Source organism: Podarcis erhardii, assembly GCF_964252035.2.
Source record: "Podarcis erhardii genome assembly, chromosome: 1".
In the NCBI taxonomy this organism is placed as follows: domain Eukaryota; kingdom Metazoa; phylum Chordata; class Lepidosauria; order Squamata; family Lacertidae; genus Podarcis; species Podarcis erhardii.
The window spans coordinates 29,956,220-29,974,324 of NC_138497.1; the positions used below are offsets into that span (position 1 = coordinate 29,956,220).

The following is an 18,105-nucleotide window of genomic DNA, read 5'->3' on the forward strand; positions in this document are numbered from 1 at the left end:
TGGTAAAGCATCTGTGCATGCCAGTGCATCCAAATATGCCTGCTCAGATATGCTGCTTTATGACTGTGCACATGCAACTGTGAATTTGTAGTAGAGTCTGCATTTATTTACTCTTGGTGGCTTCATACCGCTCTTTGATCATAGTCCCATGGATGGTTTACAAACCGGATAAAACAATTAAGATGCAATCACAAGGTAATAAATGTAAAATGGTTGGCAGGTTTAAAAGTGCATCTAATAAGACTGGCAAGATATAAAAGATCTTTGCTTGGCATCAGTAGAACCATAAAGTGGGTGTCAAGCTAACCTTTCTGGGGAGAACTGGGGTGCCACCAATGGGAAGGACCCCTCTCTGGCATCTTAGATGGTGGAGGCACCTGTAGGAGATCTGCCCTTGAAGATCTTAAATGGACAGTTAGGTACATATTTAGCCTAAAGTGCTAATAAATCTGACGCCAGTTGTGAATCTGTGCCTGTCAAGAGACTGGAAAATAACAATTTCCAGTGAAATATCACTCAAAACTTTACTCTGGCTGTATTTGCCTCTTTTTGAGTTTGCCTTCAGGCATGAACAAAATCCAATGGTTAAAAAAAGAAAAGATAAGACAAATGTCAAAATATTACACTGTATTAATGACAGGATGAATGCTCATTTAATTAGGGAACAGCAGCTGCAACATTTAATTCTCTGGACCAATCGGCCAATCAGTGCGAAGCAAAAAAGCTTGAATTTCATGTGTATTGGGATCAAAGCAGAAGCTGAGGATGCTGCAAACTGCGGACAAACCAGTAAAAATAATAATAATTGGGGAACCTGACTTTTTATCTTTTTTCCTCATAGCGCCAGTGGGTATATCTACACTGCAGAATTGTCTGTCAGCAATCCCATCTCCCAACACACAGGACTACAGCTCCCATGGTTCCTTAGGGAAAAGACAGCCTACTACATCCGAATAAATCTGTAGGATTGATGCCCTGTCAAATAAAACTCCAACCTATTTCAACTTTGGTGCTTGGGACAGTGACTGTTGGACCCGGCAATGTTTCAAGGAACCAATCTCCAATAGCTGCTGTTTCAGACAAAAGAAATAACATTAAATACGGTACGTGCAACTGCAGCAAAATGCCATCAGTTGACATGGGGAGAATGATATCCAAGCCAGGAATTTGTATGTTGGGCTCTGCAAATCCAGGAAATAGGAAAGAACAAAGTGAAGCAAAGCCAGAGCAGTTTGCAGGAAAGGGATAACTGCAGCTGTTAAGACGGCTCCATCTGCACCTTGGAAGCTGCCCTGTGTCATGTGGGGAGGCTGCCCAGGGTAGGAAAGCCTTCCCACCTGAGGACAGGTGCCCAGTGGCCTTGGGGGCACTGGTTGGCTGCCAGCTTGACCGGAAGCAACCTAGTGGCCCTCGCTTAACAGATTCTGCCACCGACAACTCCCAACAAGGTGTCACTGAGAAAGAATCTGCACCCCTCCAGGAATCCCAGACCTGTGGCGGCTCAGGTATCCTGCATTTCCCAGAGAACACAATTTCTAAAGGGCACAGGAAGGGCCCTTGCAAAGAAAATACAATGCTCTGCTGGTTTCTAGGACACCAATCATTAAGCTGATTAAGGTATGTGTTGGGTATCCCATTGCTTAACTCAAACCACTGAGGGCCAGAAACTGATTTATAGTTAAGAGTAAAATTCTAACTGGACCACAAAGAAGGCTGATCACCAAAGAATTGATGTTTTTGAATTATGGTGCTGGAGGAGACTCTTGAGAGTCCCATGGACTGCAAGAAGAACAAACCTATCCATTCTGAAGGAAATCAGCCCTGAGTGCTCACTGGAAGAACAGATCCTGAAGCTGAGGCTCCAATACTTTGGCCACCTCATGAAAAGAGAAGACTCCCTGGAAAAGACCCTGATGCTGGGAAAGATTGAGGGCACAAGGAGAAGGGGACGACAGAGGATGAGATGGTTGGACAGTGTTCTCAAAGCTACGAACATGAGTTTGACCAAACAGTGGAAGACAGGAGTGCCTGGTGTGCTCTGGTCCATGTGGTCACAAAGAGTCAGACATGACTAAACGACTAAACAACAACAAAATTCTAACCTGGCAATATGTGAACCAGTGCACAATTGTGTCTTGTGGGTGTTTCGCATTACCTGCCCCTGGAATGGTGCCTGTGCTGACCATATCATCCACATTGAGCACTCGAAAATCCTAAAAGGAACAAGGAGCTCAAGACCAGATCTGTTTGTGTCTTTCCTCTATTTATTCCTGTCTCTTTCAATTTAGAACAGATACTAGCTGTTGGCCCGAATTCAGCCCTAATATTTGCCAATTATTTTAAGAGACGGCGACACTAACTTCTATTGATCTCATTAAAAGTAAAGGTCGTGAGGTAGCTCATTTCTCAGGGCTCAATATTACCTCCTCAGGCCAAAAGAATAGCATTAATTTTGGAACTTTAATCGAAGGTTAATAGGATTAGCGAGCATGGTTAAAAAAACGAACACCCTGCCATTGCAGGTCCCCAGTCACATTGGTGTGAAATTAGCCAAGGTTGTGTGACATCTAGGGGCCCTGACACTACTTGCTTGCGCATCATCTCAACTCTGCAATATCCCTTGTTCATGGAACCACATAGAAAGCACCATCAGAAAACAGGACAGTAGATCAACGCACAGAAGGAACAATATTTTGGTGAGGAATTATGGAGGTAGATTTGCACTGCAGTTGCAAAGCTTGGCTAAGGCAAAGAAGCAATGTGTACAACTAGGCAACTGGCCCCACAACCCTGGTTCATCAGTGATGGGGAGAAAGGCCCGCTTTAAAAAAAAAACAATCAGAGAACCAGCATTTTCAACTTGGTCTATACTTGTAACCAAATGATGCGGAAGAACGAATTGTTCAACTTCAGATTGCAGGAGGGGAAGGTGCCATTTTACCTCAGGTAAAATGAACTCCAAGTAAAATTAAACCTTTCTCCCTGATGTGATACTTATCTAGGAAAGCGTAAAAAACAAACAAACCAGTCTTTGATATCTAATTTACAGCACATGTCATAATCCAGTCCACTACCTCATATCAGTGTTGGGATTCGCAGGATACTGAATAAGTCTGCAGGCTTCAACAGGCTGATGCAATACTCTGTGAAGTGCTGGGTCAGAGTGACTCAGCAGGAGTGTGATTAATGTGATTGGCTATCACCTGTTTTAAAAAGGGAAGCCTGTTTAACAGTGGGTGTGGTTGCTGTGGTGGTTGTGCTGTGGTGCAGTGATGCTGTGTGGAGAGTATTCGTTTGCCTTAAGGAGCAGGTACTCTGTATGGACTGTTTTTGTAAATACCTGTATATAGCTCACATTAAAAAGACTGCACTGGGAAAAACCTGGGACTCTGAGCGTTTCTGCTGAAAGCGCCGCGAGGAATTTCGCGACAATCAGATCTGTACTACCACATCATGCTGCAGATTGAGACTTTGATTCTCAAGTCAGGAGTTGAGTTCCACACTCTCAACATGTGCCTCCTAAAGTATCATTATGATATGGGTCAAAGCAGTGGTTCCATTTTCACATGATTCTGTTCTACGGTCTCTGGCCAACTTAGGCCTGTCTTTTGGCATGCTGCTACAGTGATTCACCAGTACCACTTGGACTGCCCAGATCACCCCACTTGAGATGGCATATGACAAGAAAGAATATACTGATGGTAAAGGGAGTGGCAGTAAGATTTCCTAGCTTTGAATCTCGCGATATGGTCAAGTTTGCTTTCAGGTCTGAGGGCAAACTCTGCTTCTTCAGTGCTCCCAGTTCCTAACTGCAGAGTTAGAAGAGGTTCAGAAAAGGGCCACCAAAATGATCAAGGGGATGGAGTGACTCCCCTATGAAGAATGGTTGCAGCATTTGGGGTGTGGATAAGCCCTTGCTTGCCTTTTTCTAAACTAAAAAGGCAAGTTTGGAGTTATCCACACTTCCATTTGCCCTGTCACTTTGCCCTGCGAACACTCACCAAGCCAAGTTGGATCAAACAGCAATCAGGTCTTCCATGGATTGCTGTTTGTTCTGATTTAGCGTTAAAGAAGACACAAGATTTACCCACTCTGAAGGAATGGCAGATGAAGCTGATCGATTACATGGGATTGGCAGAAATGACTGGCAGAATCCGAGACCAGGGAGAAGAGTCGGCGGAAGAGGATTGGAGGAAATTTAAAGACTATTTACAGAAATACTGCAAAATTAATGAATGTTAGAATGATGTTGGACAGAAATTAAATGGTTACCAGCTGTAATGTAAAGGTTGAACAACAAGCTAAAATAAGTTATATTAAGTTATAATAAGGATTTGCTGAATTAAGAATCTGAATTGGAATACAAAAGGGGGAGGTGAGAGGAGGTCTGCGATACAAGGTAATGGAAATAAGAAATGGGAACTATATTTGTTTTGTTTTGTTTGTTTTAATTGTGTATTTTTGCTTTTTTGTCTGTTGTTTTTTCTTTTTGTATTAAATTGGAAAATTTTAATAAATATCTTTTAAAAAAAAAGATTTAGCGCTAAAGAGCAGGTTTTCCAGGGGGGCAAAGCGGTGGGTCAACTCAGCCCTGTGCTTTTCAGGCGCAGGACAAGCAGAAGTGTGAATGAGCCCTTAGAGGTGACATGATAGACGTTTATAAAAAAAAATGATACAAGGCATGGGGAAAGTAGATAGAGAAAAGTTTTCTCCATCTCTCATAATACTAAAATTTGTAGGCATCCAATGAAGTCAAATGTTGGAAGGTTTAGGACAGATTATGCAGAGCATAATCAAATGATGGAACTCACTCTCCCAGGAATGATGGCCAACTTAGATGGGCTTAAAAGAGGATTAGACAGATTCATGGAGGAGAGGGTTATTGATGGCTACTAGCCATGATGGCTATTCTCTCCCTCCACAGCTGGAGGCAGTAATGCTTCTAAATACCAGTTGTTGGACGCCACGGGAGGGGGGAGCCTCCTTGTGCTCAGGTTTTGCTCCCTGGTTTCCCACAGGCATCTGGCTGGCCACTGTGAGAACAGGATGCTGAAATAGATGGGCCTTTGGCCTGATACAGCAAGCTATTGTTATGTTCTTAGCTGGTAGAATCTTATAAGCCAGTTCCAGAATCTTGCCATTTCCTGACAAAGTCCACTGATGTTTGAAGGGGTGCTTTGAGATCTTGAGAAAAGGAGGCTTAAGGAAGGACAAAAGGCTGTTGACTGTTTATTTACAGAGGGAACAAAAAGGCTTCAAAACTCTGCTGCGAAAAGCTTGAATTCACAGTCGTCACGCAGGAGGGGAAGAGAATAGTTGCGATACAGAGCACATATACCTGTGATGATGCACTTACATTTTTACTACTTGAATCAGAATTCTTGCTTGACATGAAGCATCTTTCTAACACATCACAGAACATAAAATATTATTTCTGTGTTTCTGGGGTGGTAGCAGAAAATCACATGTACTGACAAAACCCTGTTTACTTGGTCCTCCATTTTCCTCAAGCAAGGCCAGCATCTAATTCCCACCAAGCCTCCAAATCCATAGATCAATTATTGAGCCTGTCTTGCAGAAATCTGGGGGAAATCCGGGTTGTCAGTTAACACCAAGGTCGCCATCTCCCATCTCCTCAGGAGGCATCTAGCATCCCCTCACTTCTCAACAGGCGTCACAAAGGGTTACCTGCCTAATGTGACTTGGGTTCTGACTGGTGACTGCAATGGCAGCTGTCACTCAAACCAACGTGGTTGAGAGACTCCTTAAAAGTGAACTGTGGGATGCAAGCCTTTGTCCTTGTCCCTCAGACCAGGGCCCACTGGTTTCGCTGCTAGCCTCTGGGTCCCCTATTTATCACTGACCATCAGGAAATGTGCAGTTCATTGTCCTTGCTGATTTACTCTTAGGGAGTAAAGAGTCCAGAATGTTGTGTTGTAAATAAACAGCTTGGGATCAATCAGATTTGAACCACAGAGCTCCTTTGGCTTCAGAATTTTGATTTGTCCACTCACATCCTCCTTTCTCTTTTATTCTTAAAAAAACTGCATGTGATTTTGGTTACTGGGGTCTCTTAAAGAATTCAATGCAGTTTTTTTTTTTAAGGTTCTTGCTGTTATCACTGTGTTTTGCCTCATGGGAACCCATCTACCTACACTTCATCATCATCATCATCATTACTTTTGAGGGCAGGTTTCATCTCAGTTCTGTTGTCACCGCTCTATTTCACACCCTCAACCTGGCTGAATGTGTTCTTGAACTCTGCAAACTCCTGTTGCTTGCCTGGATGGAGGACCCAGAAAGAAGCTAGCCTAGTGTACTAAGGCAACATTAAAATTTATTGCTCTGCCCACCACCAGCATGTGGCCCTTGGAAGGTCGTCCAGAGGGGAATATTGCCCTTGGTCTGCAAATTTTCCCCCACCTGCTGCGTTCATGTATCTCCTTTCTCGGTACGTAATGTGACCACTACAGCTGAGTTCATGCGCTCTGCAACTACAAAGCCCTTGCAGTTCTGTAACATCATTTTTGTGATGGAGCCTGAGGAATTATATGCAAAAATATCCTTGTAGCCCCTGGACCACAGGGGCTGGAGATCAGAGTGAGAATACTTGGCTACTCTCTGATCTTAATACATTCAACCAGCTGCTATGCGCCTGTCTCTATATTATGCAACGCTATCCGGCCGCCTGATCCAGGGAAAGCCCCTTTGCCTAAACATCTCCGTTCCCAAACACACGTCCCTGCTCCTTCCCTTTGCCTTGCCCTCTATATTCATGATGCGTCTTCTCGAGTTCTTTCCCCGCCTTTCCTTAGTCCTCCAGCTATGTTCTCATTCTAGGCCGCACTCGCACATGAATAAGTAACTGTTCCACAGGCAGATATCTCAGTGTTTGCACTTGTCTTTAGAAATCAAAGGCTTCTCTGATTAAATGCCATTACAGTCCGGCGCTCGGATGGATCCAGGGAGATTAATGTGCTTTTGGGCAGCTTTAATGATAATCCCGCTACAGACGGCATTAAGTAAATGTCAGTAACCTGGTTTGAAGGGAGCTTTCACCTCAGGGATCCTTTCCATTTAGAGGAGAGAGGCTCAGCCTACTTTTTTCAAGGCTGTGTTGCTCTACAAAAGAAAGCCTGCTTAGCACAGATTCCTCTGAGCCCCTCCCAGCAAAAAAAATAAAAAATGGCAAGGCTTCTTTCAGAGGAGAGTGAGGTGGCATGCTTGCCATTGTGGGTCCACAGAGAGACTGCAGATCAATGCTAGAACATAGAGGAGGCTCCGTGTTTAATCCCCAGCACACTCAGTGTCTGTTTTTGTTCTTTAAAAAAAGAGAAGAAAATAGCACTCAGCAGGGCTGAGAAAGACTTAAGAGACTAACTGCAAGGCAGAGTAGGCGTTGCTGGGTGGAAGGGACAATGTTCTGAGCCAGTAAAAAGGGACTTTCATATATTTATATGAGGTAGCAAAGCTGAGAAAAACTGAGATCTTTGAAAGCATATGAAATTGCTTTACACAGAGACAAGCCAAGCACACCCCACTCTGATTGGCAGCAGCTCTCCAAGACCCCAGGAAGAGTTTTCCCCCAGGCTGAGATCTCTTTGGTTTTTTGGTGGTGGATTCGATTGAGAAAGGTGTCTTATAAATAAACGCTGTAGACAAAGCATGCAATCTACCACTGAGTGATGGCTGAGGCCTACTTTTATAGATTGGCCACACCACTAACTCTCGCTCTCTCCCCTCTATATATTTATACATATTAAGCTTTTTTAAGGGTGTGGGTATGCATGTGTGGAAAAACAGTACACACATTAATACACACAGCTCATATTATTAACAGGTAGGCTATGCCGTTCACAGACGAACATTCCCCACAAATATTTCCTAAAGAATGTAAGAATATCCCTGCTGGAGGGAGATTGACTCCCTAGAAATTAATAAAAGAACGATCAACATCCCATATTCAAAAGAACGATTTTATGAGTATGAAGGGGGAAACTCCAGACTATTAGTGAACAGGTGCAGGAAAAAAATCTCTTAAAACAAGAATACACTGCATTACTAAAAAAAGGATGGAAACACAACATTCTCCTCCAAAGAAATAAATTAATCATTTGCGGAATTTTACTCTAATCTATACCCCTCCCAGAACCCATCTGAGCAAGAAATCAAAACATTTTTAGCAGGACTATCTGTGCCAATTTTAACTGCAGAGGAATGAGAATCCCTGGACAGTCCTATCACCCCAGAGGAATTAAGATGGTCCTCAAAAATCTGAAACCTTGCATAGTCCCAGGCCCAGTTGCTTTTCACAGCAGACTTCTATAAAAAAAATTCAAGGAAACCCTAGCGTCCTACATGACTTGCCTATTTAATGACATGACATGATCCCCAAAACCTGGCCCTCCTCCAAAATATTCTCTATCCCAAAACCATTCAAAGATAGCCTCATAGTAGAATCATATCGCCCAAACTCACTGATAAATCAGGACTGCAAGATATTCACATCTATCCTGGCTAATCGCCTAAAAGCCTTCCTATACAAACTAATAGCCCCAGACCAAGCTGGCTTTGTCCCTGGCCACAACATAACGGATCCCATCAGGAAGTTACTGAATCTGATCAATCATAGCAAAACAACTAAAAGCTCACTGACAATTATATCCCTCAATACACTTAAAGCCTTTGATTGCTTAGAATGGAAATACCTACTAGCATTATTAACCAGTATTAATTTTGATCCCTCTGTACTACAAACCCTCAAACAAATTTACTCCCAAGCCTCAGCTAAATGCAGAATCAACAATATGGACTCCACCACCATCACAATCCAAAAAGTCACAAAACAAGGATGCCCACTGTCTCCCTTTCTATTCATCCTGGCTCTGGAAGCCTTAACAATTTGACTCCGGGAAGCCCCTAATATTTAGGGTGTGGAATTAAAATTGAAACAATAAATTAGGGCTCTTTGCAGACGACCTGATGATCACGACACCAGACCCCATTATAAAAGCAACGACACGGATCAAAGAATTCAGTACTTTTGCAATGGTATCAGGCCTTCAGGTGAACTTTGCTAAATCTGAGGCAATGTGCTTCAACACTCCCTCTCATATCCAAAAAGGATTCACTAACATCACAAAGATAAAACTCTGCCATACAAAATTAAGATACTTGGGGGTACAAATAACCAGTAACCTTAACAAATTATACCTCCAAAATTGCAAGCCTCTCCGGCGACAAAGCAACAAAGACCTGAGAAGATGGAATAAATCTAACTTTACTCTCTCAGATAAAATAGCCATGTAAATATCAAGGACCTCTGCATAGTGTGAGACAATATGTCCTCCCATGTTGTCAGTGAGTGCTTTTGCCTTCCCTGCAACAGTGTCCCCAAGTGAATGGCTCTCCTTTACTACACAGGAATGAACAGCAAACATGTATTCGGAATGGAAAGTGCCGCACTCAGGGTCAACACAAAGGTTGGTGCTGGATCTGCTCCCTGGCCCTTGGTGAACTCAATGACAGCAGACACAGAGACCCAAGTCTACTTCTCTGCACTGTCCTGCCCCTTCATTTGCATGGCCCCATCAAACAATTCGCATGGTAGGGTTTCTTGGTCACACCAGAATGTGACAGGAATGCTAGGAACTGTTATATACAGTGCATCTAAATGATAGCTTTGGAAGCATAGGAAGGCAATGAGGCAATGGTTCTAAGTACTAATTTCCCTTCATGCTACTTGCAATTAGTGCATTAATGTGATTTGTGTGAGCTTACTTACATCTGTGAGCAATTCCTTCTAGTGGGAAGTAGGAGAATAAAGACATAACCTCTTGGAGGGCAATGAACACATGACCATATCCCCCCCCTCTGGATATATTTTGGAATGTCTATAATTGACGCGGAGTGAACTCTGCCACAGAATAAAAAAAGATGAGAGGAGGGAGAGTCCAGACTCCGGAGACAGGCGGACAGACAGATTAAGTACAATTGATTTTGTGCCGGAGCTCTTTGATAGCTAGTCAACCAAATGACATTTCGACACTCATCAATAGCACACAGGGGGGAAAGTAGGCAGCAGTGATTCAATCAGAATTCACTGACTTGGAGGAAGGCAAGGATGGCAGGCTGAACCTGCCCGGTTCTTGCACATAAAGACTAGGTTCCTTTCCCATCGGACACAAACACTTTAATCCCCCAAAAGCCAGCTATGTGCACCCAGCACACAGGAATCATTTCACCAGGCGATGAAATATGACCACATCTGGAACAGACTATGACATCTCTAAGCACACATCTTTCCTTTAGGAAATAAATTAAAAGAAAGAACTGGGACTTATTAACAAAGAATGGAACTGTATGTAAAGCTGTGCTGAAACTTCATTCATTTCATTTTGTGGACCAAAAATAGTGCTTTTGTGGAATGCAGAAAGGGTTCCTACATCTTTTGTTTTTATTGCTATCACATTCTAAATTGTTTAATGTAAAATGTTTAAGGCATGGCCTATAAATACCAGATGGATGGATGGGTAGATAGAAAGACGGGCAGATCTGGACAGAGGGAACATTACCTCATTGACATTGATGCAATTTCTCTCCATGTAGGCCTTGTCATTCACCTGTCCACCTTCCATGAACTCCATGAAAAGAACACGCTTTGTTGAGAGCTCCCAATAAATCTTAGGGATCTGAAAAAAGAATACAACTCTCTGAACATTGTGTGATTAAGGGGAACAGAAGAGAAAGTGTATATGCATGAAGTGCCAAGAAGTAGGAGAAATGAGCTCATCCAAGTCCTCGAAGGAAGAACACACAAAACTTTTGACAAAGGCCTTATCATAACTTGACATAAGTAAGCGCTCAGGGCAGGCCCTACCATTAAGCAGAGGGAGGCTGCTACCTCAGGCAGCAGATAAAGAGGGAGACAGGAAAGTAATGGAGGACAGAATTCTGTGTTCCTTCCAAGCAACCTGCCCTGCATATCTTAAACTAGCCTGCTGCCCTCAAAAGTAGTAGAGGACACTGTCTCATTACCTACATTGAAGCAAGAATCAACAGCTAGTCAGCTTGTATGCATGGAAAGGAGGGGTGCCATCTTGTCCTTTGCCTCAAGCAGCAAAATCTCTTAGGCCACCTTTGTAAGTTCTCCACCTTGGTCCTGGAACCATCATTTCAGTGTGTGTGTGTGTGTGTGTGTGTGTGTGTGTGTGTTTGAATGTGTCAGAAAGCATATGGTTGGAATGATTATGAAAGCCAAAATGTGAGGAAAGGGTTGAAATCTTGTGGTGTTCTTTTAGTCTCTGTGAATGAGGTTTCCTTACTGTATCGGCCCTGTAAAATAAAGGCCAACATTCTGTTTCTTGTAGGAGCCAGCCAGCAACCTTACAGACCCAAACCTGAATGATGAATAAAAGACACAGTGGAAAGGCTCCAGAATTCTGCAGACTCATGCTTTAGAGGAAAAGCAGAGCATATTGTGTTTTTTCTTTAAGCGGCCCAGAAGCAGAGTCAGTGATTTCTATGCCAGTTCAAGCAAGCTGGATCTTTCTGGTTTTCAAATGGAGCAAACTTGCCTGACTAACTTTTCCTCAATGCTATGCTAGCTGAACTAACTTCCAGTAAACGTAACATTCTGCTTGCTTAACAGACAGATGCACCTTACTCTCCAAACTTAGCTGGGTGAAATCCAGCTAAGTATAATGGTAAGTAAATCCACTGAAAATAGTGGGCTAAAGTCCACTGATGTCAAGTAGTATTGTTGACAATGGTTATAAGCCTTTGAGCGCTAAGGAAGTATTTCACACAGCACACAGCTAAACTATGGAATCTGCTCCCACAAGAGCAGTGGCAGACCTTGGGGTCTCAAATTTCAGCCGCGCCCTCTGTGATGCCAAAATTCAGTGCCCCCGTACCTCTTGCACCCATTCTAAGTAACAGTTATGGCATCCCAAGTGGTGTCCCCAAACTGGCTGTGCTCCCCTAAATTCGCCACTGACAAGAGGCTGTGATGGCCACAACCTTGGATGGTTTTATTAAGATGAGACTCATTCATGGAGGAGAAAACTACCAGTGGCTACTTATGTTCTACTTCCACAGCTGGAGGCAGTATGCTTCTGAATACCAGTTGCTGGAGGCTGCAAGAGGGGAGAGTCCTGCTGTGTTCAGGTCCTGCTTCAGAGCTTCTGATAGGCATCTAGTTGGCCACTGTGAGAACAGGATGCTGGACCAGATGGACAATGGCCTGATCCAGCAGGCTCTTCTTCTATGTCTTTATGCGTAAGTTAGAGCTTGGTAGTAGAGCAAATGCTTTCTGTGCAGAAGATCCCTGGTTCAATGCCTGTAACTTCCAAGTAAGTCACAGGAAAAATCCTGTCTGAAACCCTGAAGAGAGACGGCCAGTCAGTGTAAGCAATACTGACTGACCAATGGTTTCATTCAATTTAAGGCATTTTTCTTTGTTCACATACTTATTATACAAGTGTGCCTGGATTCACCTGAGGACATGGCATTATCAAAGACCTGCAAATGTGTGTCTGAGCATGTCATGAATCTGCAGCGACCTGTGCACCTAGCATGGTGAATATGTAACCCTTTTCAGGTTGCTTGACCAAACTGCGGGAGGCAGCAGAAGACAGGAGTGCCTGGCATGCTCTGGTCCATGGGGTCACGAAGAGTTGGACATGACTAAATAGAGGGACGCGGGTCTTGCCGATCAGAAGGTCGGTGGTTCAAATCCCCGCAATTGGGTGAGCTCCCGTTGCTCGGTCCCAGCTCCTGCCAACCTAGCAGTTTGAAAGCATGTCAAAGTGCAAGTAGATAAATAGGTACCGCTCCAGGTAAACAGTGTTTCCATGCGCTGCTCTGGTTCACCAGAAGTGGCTTAGTCATGCTGGCCACATGCTGTACACCGGCTCCCTTAGCCAATAAAGTGAGATGAGCGCCGCAACCCCAGAGTTGTCTGCGACTGGACCTAATGGTCAGGGGTCCCTTTACCTTTACCTTTAAATGACTAAACAACAACAACTTGTTGCATATGTCTGAATTGCAGAAACCACCGTCCAGGGGAGAGCCCACATCTCTTGTTTGTTATGCACAGTGCACACACAGCATTGTTCTGTCAGTAATAAATAATCCTAATCTGTATTTCAGCAGTGTCCCTCTGAGCACAGATGCAGCCAGGCTGACAAGACCCATGCACAGGCCTCCAGGCTATCACATCAGCTATTGGCAGGGGGGGTAGTGCCTCATAAATAGGAGGATCCTTGCAAAAATCCTGAGAGATCATTAAGTCCCTTCCTGCATACAGAGCACCATTTTCAATCGCGGCATCTTCCATTTCATCTGCCTGTCAGGACTCAAGTGAGATCAGTCCTGCAAGCAGCTCAATGGATAGGCCAGAGACTCCTAGAGATGGCAGCTGAAGGGGCCAGAGGTAAGCAAGATAGTCTGAGGCAGGCAAGTGGACAAAGCCCAAAGGGAGCAACCACATGTCTGAAGGCCCTGAGGCATGCAATGTAATCTGATAAAAGCAAGCAAGAAGCAAAGTTCGAGTTGTCAGCAATGCAGGAGAAGAAAAGGCATGGCAAGGTGAGTTTAGATTGGCACAGAGCATAAGGCACCTGGGCCTAGATGCCAGAATCCCTTTCTTTGAGTCTTACACCGCCTTCCATAAACCTATGTGTTAACTGATCTTCATTCCTGGTCTTTCTATCAGGTGCATCTAACAGCTGTCTTCCAACCACTGTTGGCCAATTACTGATTGTCTCCCCCTGGTGTTTTTTCATCTTCTTACTGTGGTTTTCCAACTACTCCCATCACAGCACCAGTTGGGTAAAGAACAGGAAGTAGAACACTGAGAGAGAGAGATGTCTCAGCTGCTTTGCTCTGCTTCCTGGAACTTATTTATGAAGTGAAAGAATGAATGAACAAAAGTGAATTTAATGCTCCTTACTCCCGGGTAAATGTGTACAAGATTGTAGGCTGAATCCTATACACCAGGGTTGGCTAACCTATAGCTCTCCAGAAGTTTAGGACTACAACTCCGATCATCCCTCTCCATCAGCCATGCTGCCTGGGGCTGGTGGGAGCTAGACTGTAACAACATCAGGTGAACCAAAGGTTAGTTACTCCAACTATACACATACACTTGCCTGTTAAAATAATCAGGTACGTTTGGGATTGAGAGAACTATATTTCAATGCCCCACTCCAACTTCTTTTTCATGCAGAGTGGGGAGCCTCTACCCTGGAAAAAAACATAGCTCCAAAATTACAGAAATTTCCATTTCTGTGCCACTGCTCCTTAGTCTGGGTTTGCAAACTCACTTTCTCAAGCGCTACAGAACTACAGCACTTTTCACCTTCTCTCAGACTATAGCACATTGCAGAATACTTGCTGAAGCCATGCATTCAAAATGAAAGGAAGGTACCTAAAGCTGGTCAGAAGAAGAGCCTGCTGGATCAGGCCGATGCCCCACCTGTCCTCCCAGATGCCCGTGGTTAACAAGCAAGCAGGATTTGAGCACAAGAGAACTGCCCTCTCTGTGGTTTCCGGCAACTGGTATTCAGCAGCATTGCTGCCTCCAACTGTGGAGGCAGAGCATAGCAATTGTGGCTAGTTGCCATTGATAGCACACTGATTCCCAACTTTCCCAGCCCCGGCTGTTACCATGCGCTGGCTCTTAAATCCACTGATACCAAAGCCTGTAGCTTATTTTAACCCTGCGTCAACATTTATCCCCATTCCAAAATTTACAGCAGCAGTCAATGGTCCTTATTAAGCTGTGCATAAGTCTCACTCGCACAAAGTCATAGTCCTTGGCAAGCTTAAATGATGCACAGACATTTGGCCCTAATGCTTGCACATGGAAACAATTTATCTCTGGCTTTACAAGCTCAACTGGGTTCATGGTAAGAAATCCACTTCCCTGCTGCGCTATGGGTGTTTTTGTTGGGTTTTTTTTAACTCTGGGGGTAGGGGGAATTACCAGGAAACAACTCCCTTGTTGCCTTTGGGGTTGATGAAAACGTCTTGGAATCGACGGGTTGGACAGGGGAAATCTATTATTTAGCCATTTTTGCAGCAATTTGTTATTATTCCCTGAATCGATATTGCAGTGGCTCTTTAACCCAGAGAGGATGTGATTGGCTGTCTCCATGGGGATTTGCTCCACACTCTCTTACTTGTTACAGCAGCAGCAGAGCTGCTCTCCAAGGCGCAACACTCTTGATAAACATTCGCTTAGAACAAGCCATCAGCCTTTGGCCTTTTCTGCCCTTTTAAGGCCTGTTTGCTTAGCATTACACATGGAAGAAGCATTGCAGAGTGTCGCTGGGTTGCAATCAAGTTTTGAAAGAGCTGGCATCTGTTTGGCCACCATGAGAACAGGACGTTGGACTAGATGGGCCAGCAGCCTGATTCATCAGGCTCCTCTTACATTCATGGGGCTCTGAATGTATGAGCAAGGCTTTTGCCTAATGTTTTTCGAGAGAAACAGAAGGGTAGCAGCAAATTGCACAAGTGCATATGTAGGCAAAGACATACCTGCATAAGTGTGCCTGTTTGCAATATCCAGGTATGTGTACATGTGTCAATGAATGTACACAAAAGCAGAGAGGGCACACACACAGCACAGAGGAAGCAGCCTGGCTCATGCGACGTAGGAGCTGCAACATTGCTCCTGTGCAGGGGCCTACAATCATTTATGAAGGCATGAACCTGGCAAGTGCACAGACCACTATAGGTCTATGTGCAGGAGCAATGTGACAGCATCAGTATATGAGCACTCTACAAAGTTGGCCATTTCTCAGCAATGGCACCTGAGGAATTCAGCCCCTATCTTCACACATGCAAATCTATGTATTGGATTGTACCTATGGTAGCAGTATACTCATATTAGTGTGCACATGGCAACCATGTGTGATTGCACTGGCCTAGATTGCTATAGGGGAGTGAGCGTGTTATATATATATATATTAATGTGCACACAGATAAGAAGAGTCCCAGTAGTCAGAGCAAAGGCCCATTTAGTCTCACAGCAGTCAACCAAAGCCTGACGATGGGGATGATTTAATCTCTATACCCCTGACATGCCAAAATGGCTTCTAGGCCGTTTGCAACAATAAAACTAGGATGCCAAAATGGCAGGCCCAAAAGCAGGACATGAGTGGGACAGCACTCTCCCAACTTGTGATTTCCAGCAACTGCTATTCAAATGCCTACCCTACTGAGAAATTATTAAGGAATACAACCCCTGCTCTTACTTTTATTTCAGTTCCTTTCCATTGTTGTGAGGAAATAATGAAAGGGGACTTCTGATGGCCTAGTACAGTGGTACCTCTGGTTACAAACGCTTCAGATTACGACCTCTGCTAACCTGGAAGTAGCTGCTCCTGGTTGTGAACTTTGCCCCAGGATGGGAATGGAAATTGCGCGGCAGAGGCGCGTTATCAGCAGGAGGCCCCATTAGTGAAAGTGTGCCTCACGATAAGAACAGTTTTAGCTTAAGAACGGACCTCCGGAACAAATTAAGTTCGTAACCAGAGGTACCACTGTAGTTGATAAGAATAAATTCAGAGGGGGGGGCAGGACTTGAAATCTGTCCTAAGGAGCAACAACAACCCCTAAGATGATTATTAGGTTTGATTCCCTACCTTTCAATCCTGCAAAGAAATCTTGATCTGTTCAGCATGGTGCAGTGGCGTAGCGTGGGTTGTCAGCACCCGGGGCAAGGCAAGTAATTTGCGCCCCCTAACCTGTGGATTTGCGCCCCCTAACCCGTGGATTTGCGCCCCCTAACCTGTGGATTTGCCCTAACCCCAGATGTTGCGCCCGGTGCGGCCGGCCCCCCCTGCACCCCCCACGCTACGCCACTGGCATGGTGGATCCCCACCCTCACCCCCAGCTGATCCCGGCAAGGCACACCAAAGGAGATCAGGCCACTGTCAATGCCAGCCATGCAACTAGCTTTCTGCTGAAAAGAGCAAAAAGGATATTTGCTTCTCGTAGGACCTCCTTCCCCCTCTGGTTTAGAACTATAATAATAAAAGTATTACTAAACCAAGGGTTCAGGAAACTTCCAGTGAAGCATGCCCTTAGCCGCATGACCAACTGTGGCATCAGACATTATTTCATTACAGTGCCAAGCGGTAGACTCAGCAAAGCAGCAGCAGGATAGGGATGTCTCCATTTTCCAAGCAGTGCTGTAGGTTCTTGTTGTTGTTTTTTTAAACTCATTCTGAGTTCTAACAAAATGGTTATGATGCTCCTTCCTAGTATCCACACTGCCAGGCTTATAACGTCAGGTCCAGACACTGATTCTGAATTGCTGGCTACCACCCCAGAATGCTCTCAGCCTGAACAGTCAGGCAATTCAAGAGAACATTCTGTGCATCAAGAGGCCACCCAGTGCTCTAGAACTCAGTTTTCCTGGAGGACCGAGTTTACGTGGAGCTGTTGTACCAAGGCTGAAATAATCGTTCAGCACAGAAATTACTGAGCTGTGCAGAGAATAGTGTCCCAGCTGTGTTCTTTGCCATTTTTGCTGAGGCGCCCAAAACTAGTCATTAAAAATTACTACCTTTCTTCCTTCCTCCAGGCAGTGCCTGCAGGACCAATGTAAGACACACACACACCCTTCCCTGCTATTCTGGTGAGGGCCAATGATATCCCTACGATATCTAATTCTGCAGCATCAGCAGAATTACATTCACTTTCGATACCCCACCCACACACACCCAATAGCAAATTAATAACAACACTGCCCCTGCTGAATGCCAGTCTTACACTCACTTGGACGCTCATAAGATTACATGCAGATTGCATGTGCACACATTACCTTTAGAAAATCAAACTTTCTGAGCATGTGGGCCACCTTCTCAGCATTCCTCCCTTCGTTCAGGAAGTCCAGCTCAAGAGGCAAGTTCTTTTTAGATTCTTCAACTAACCACATGAATTCAAAGTCTGGGAAGATCTGCTTCACGGCCGAGACAAGGACCTGGAACCAAGTAGTCACATCGTAAGTTTCCAAAAGGATCCTAAACTACATTGCAGTACCAGGCAGCAACAAGAAGCCAACACTGAAGGCCAAGCTAGGTGGTGATG

At 44.5% G+C, this 18,105-nt stretch overlaps 1 protein-coding gene across 5 annotated transcripts in view; it reads right to left on the reverse strand.

Annotated features, from left to right (window-relative positions):
* ADCK1 (aarF domain containing kinase 1) overlaps positions 1-18,105 on the reverse strand; it is a 105,364-nt gene that overhangs the window by 10,795 nt on the left and 76,464 nt on the right. For 4 of the 5 annotated variants that reach the window (XM_081862444.1, XM_081862445.1, XM_081862446.1 and 1 more), the window contains 2 exons: positions 17,840-17,998; positions 10,575-10,691 (listed from right to left, as the gene is read on the reverse strand). In XM_081862444.1, coding sequence (XP_081718570.1) covers positions 10,575-10,691; positions 17,840-17,998 — 276 coding nt within the window. The remainder of the gene's footprint in view (positions 1-10,574; positions 10,692-17,839; positions 17,999-18,105) is intronic. The other variant, XM_081862447.1, reaches the window with a different exon arrangement.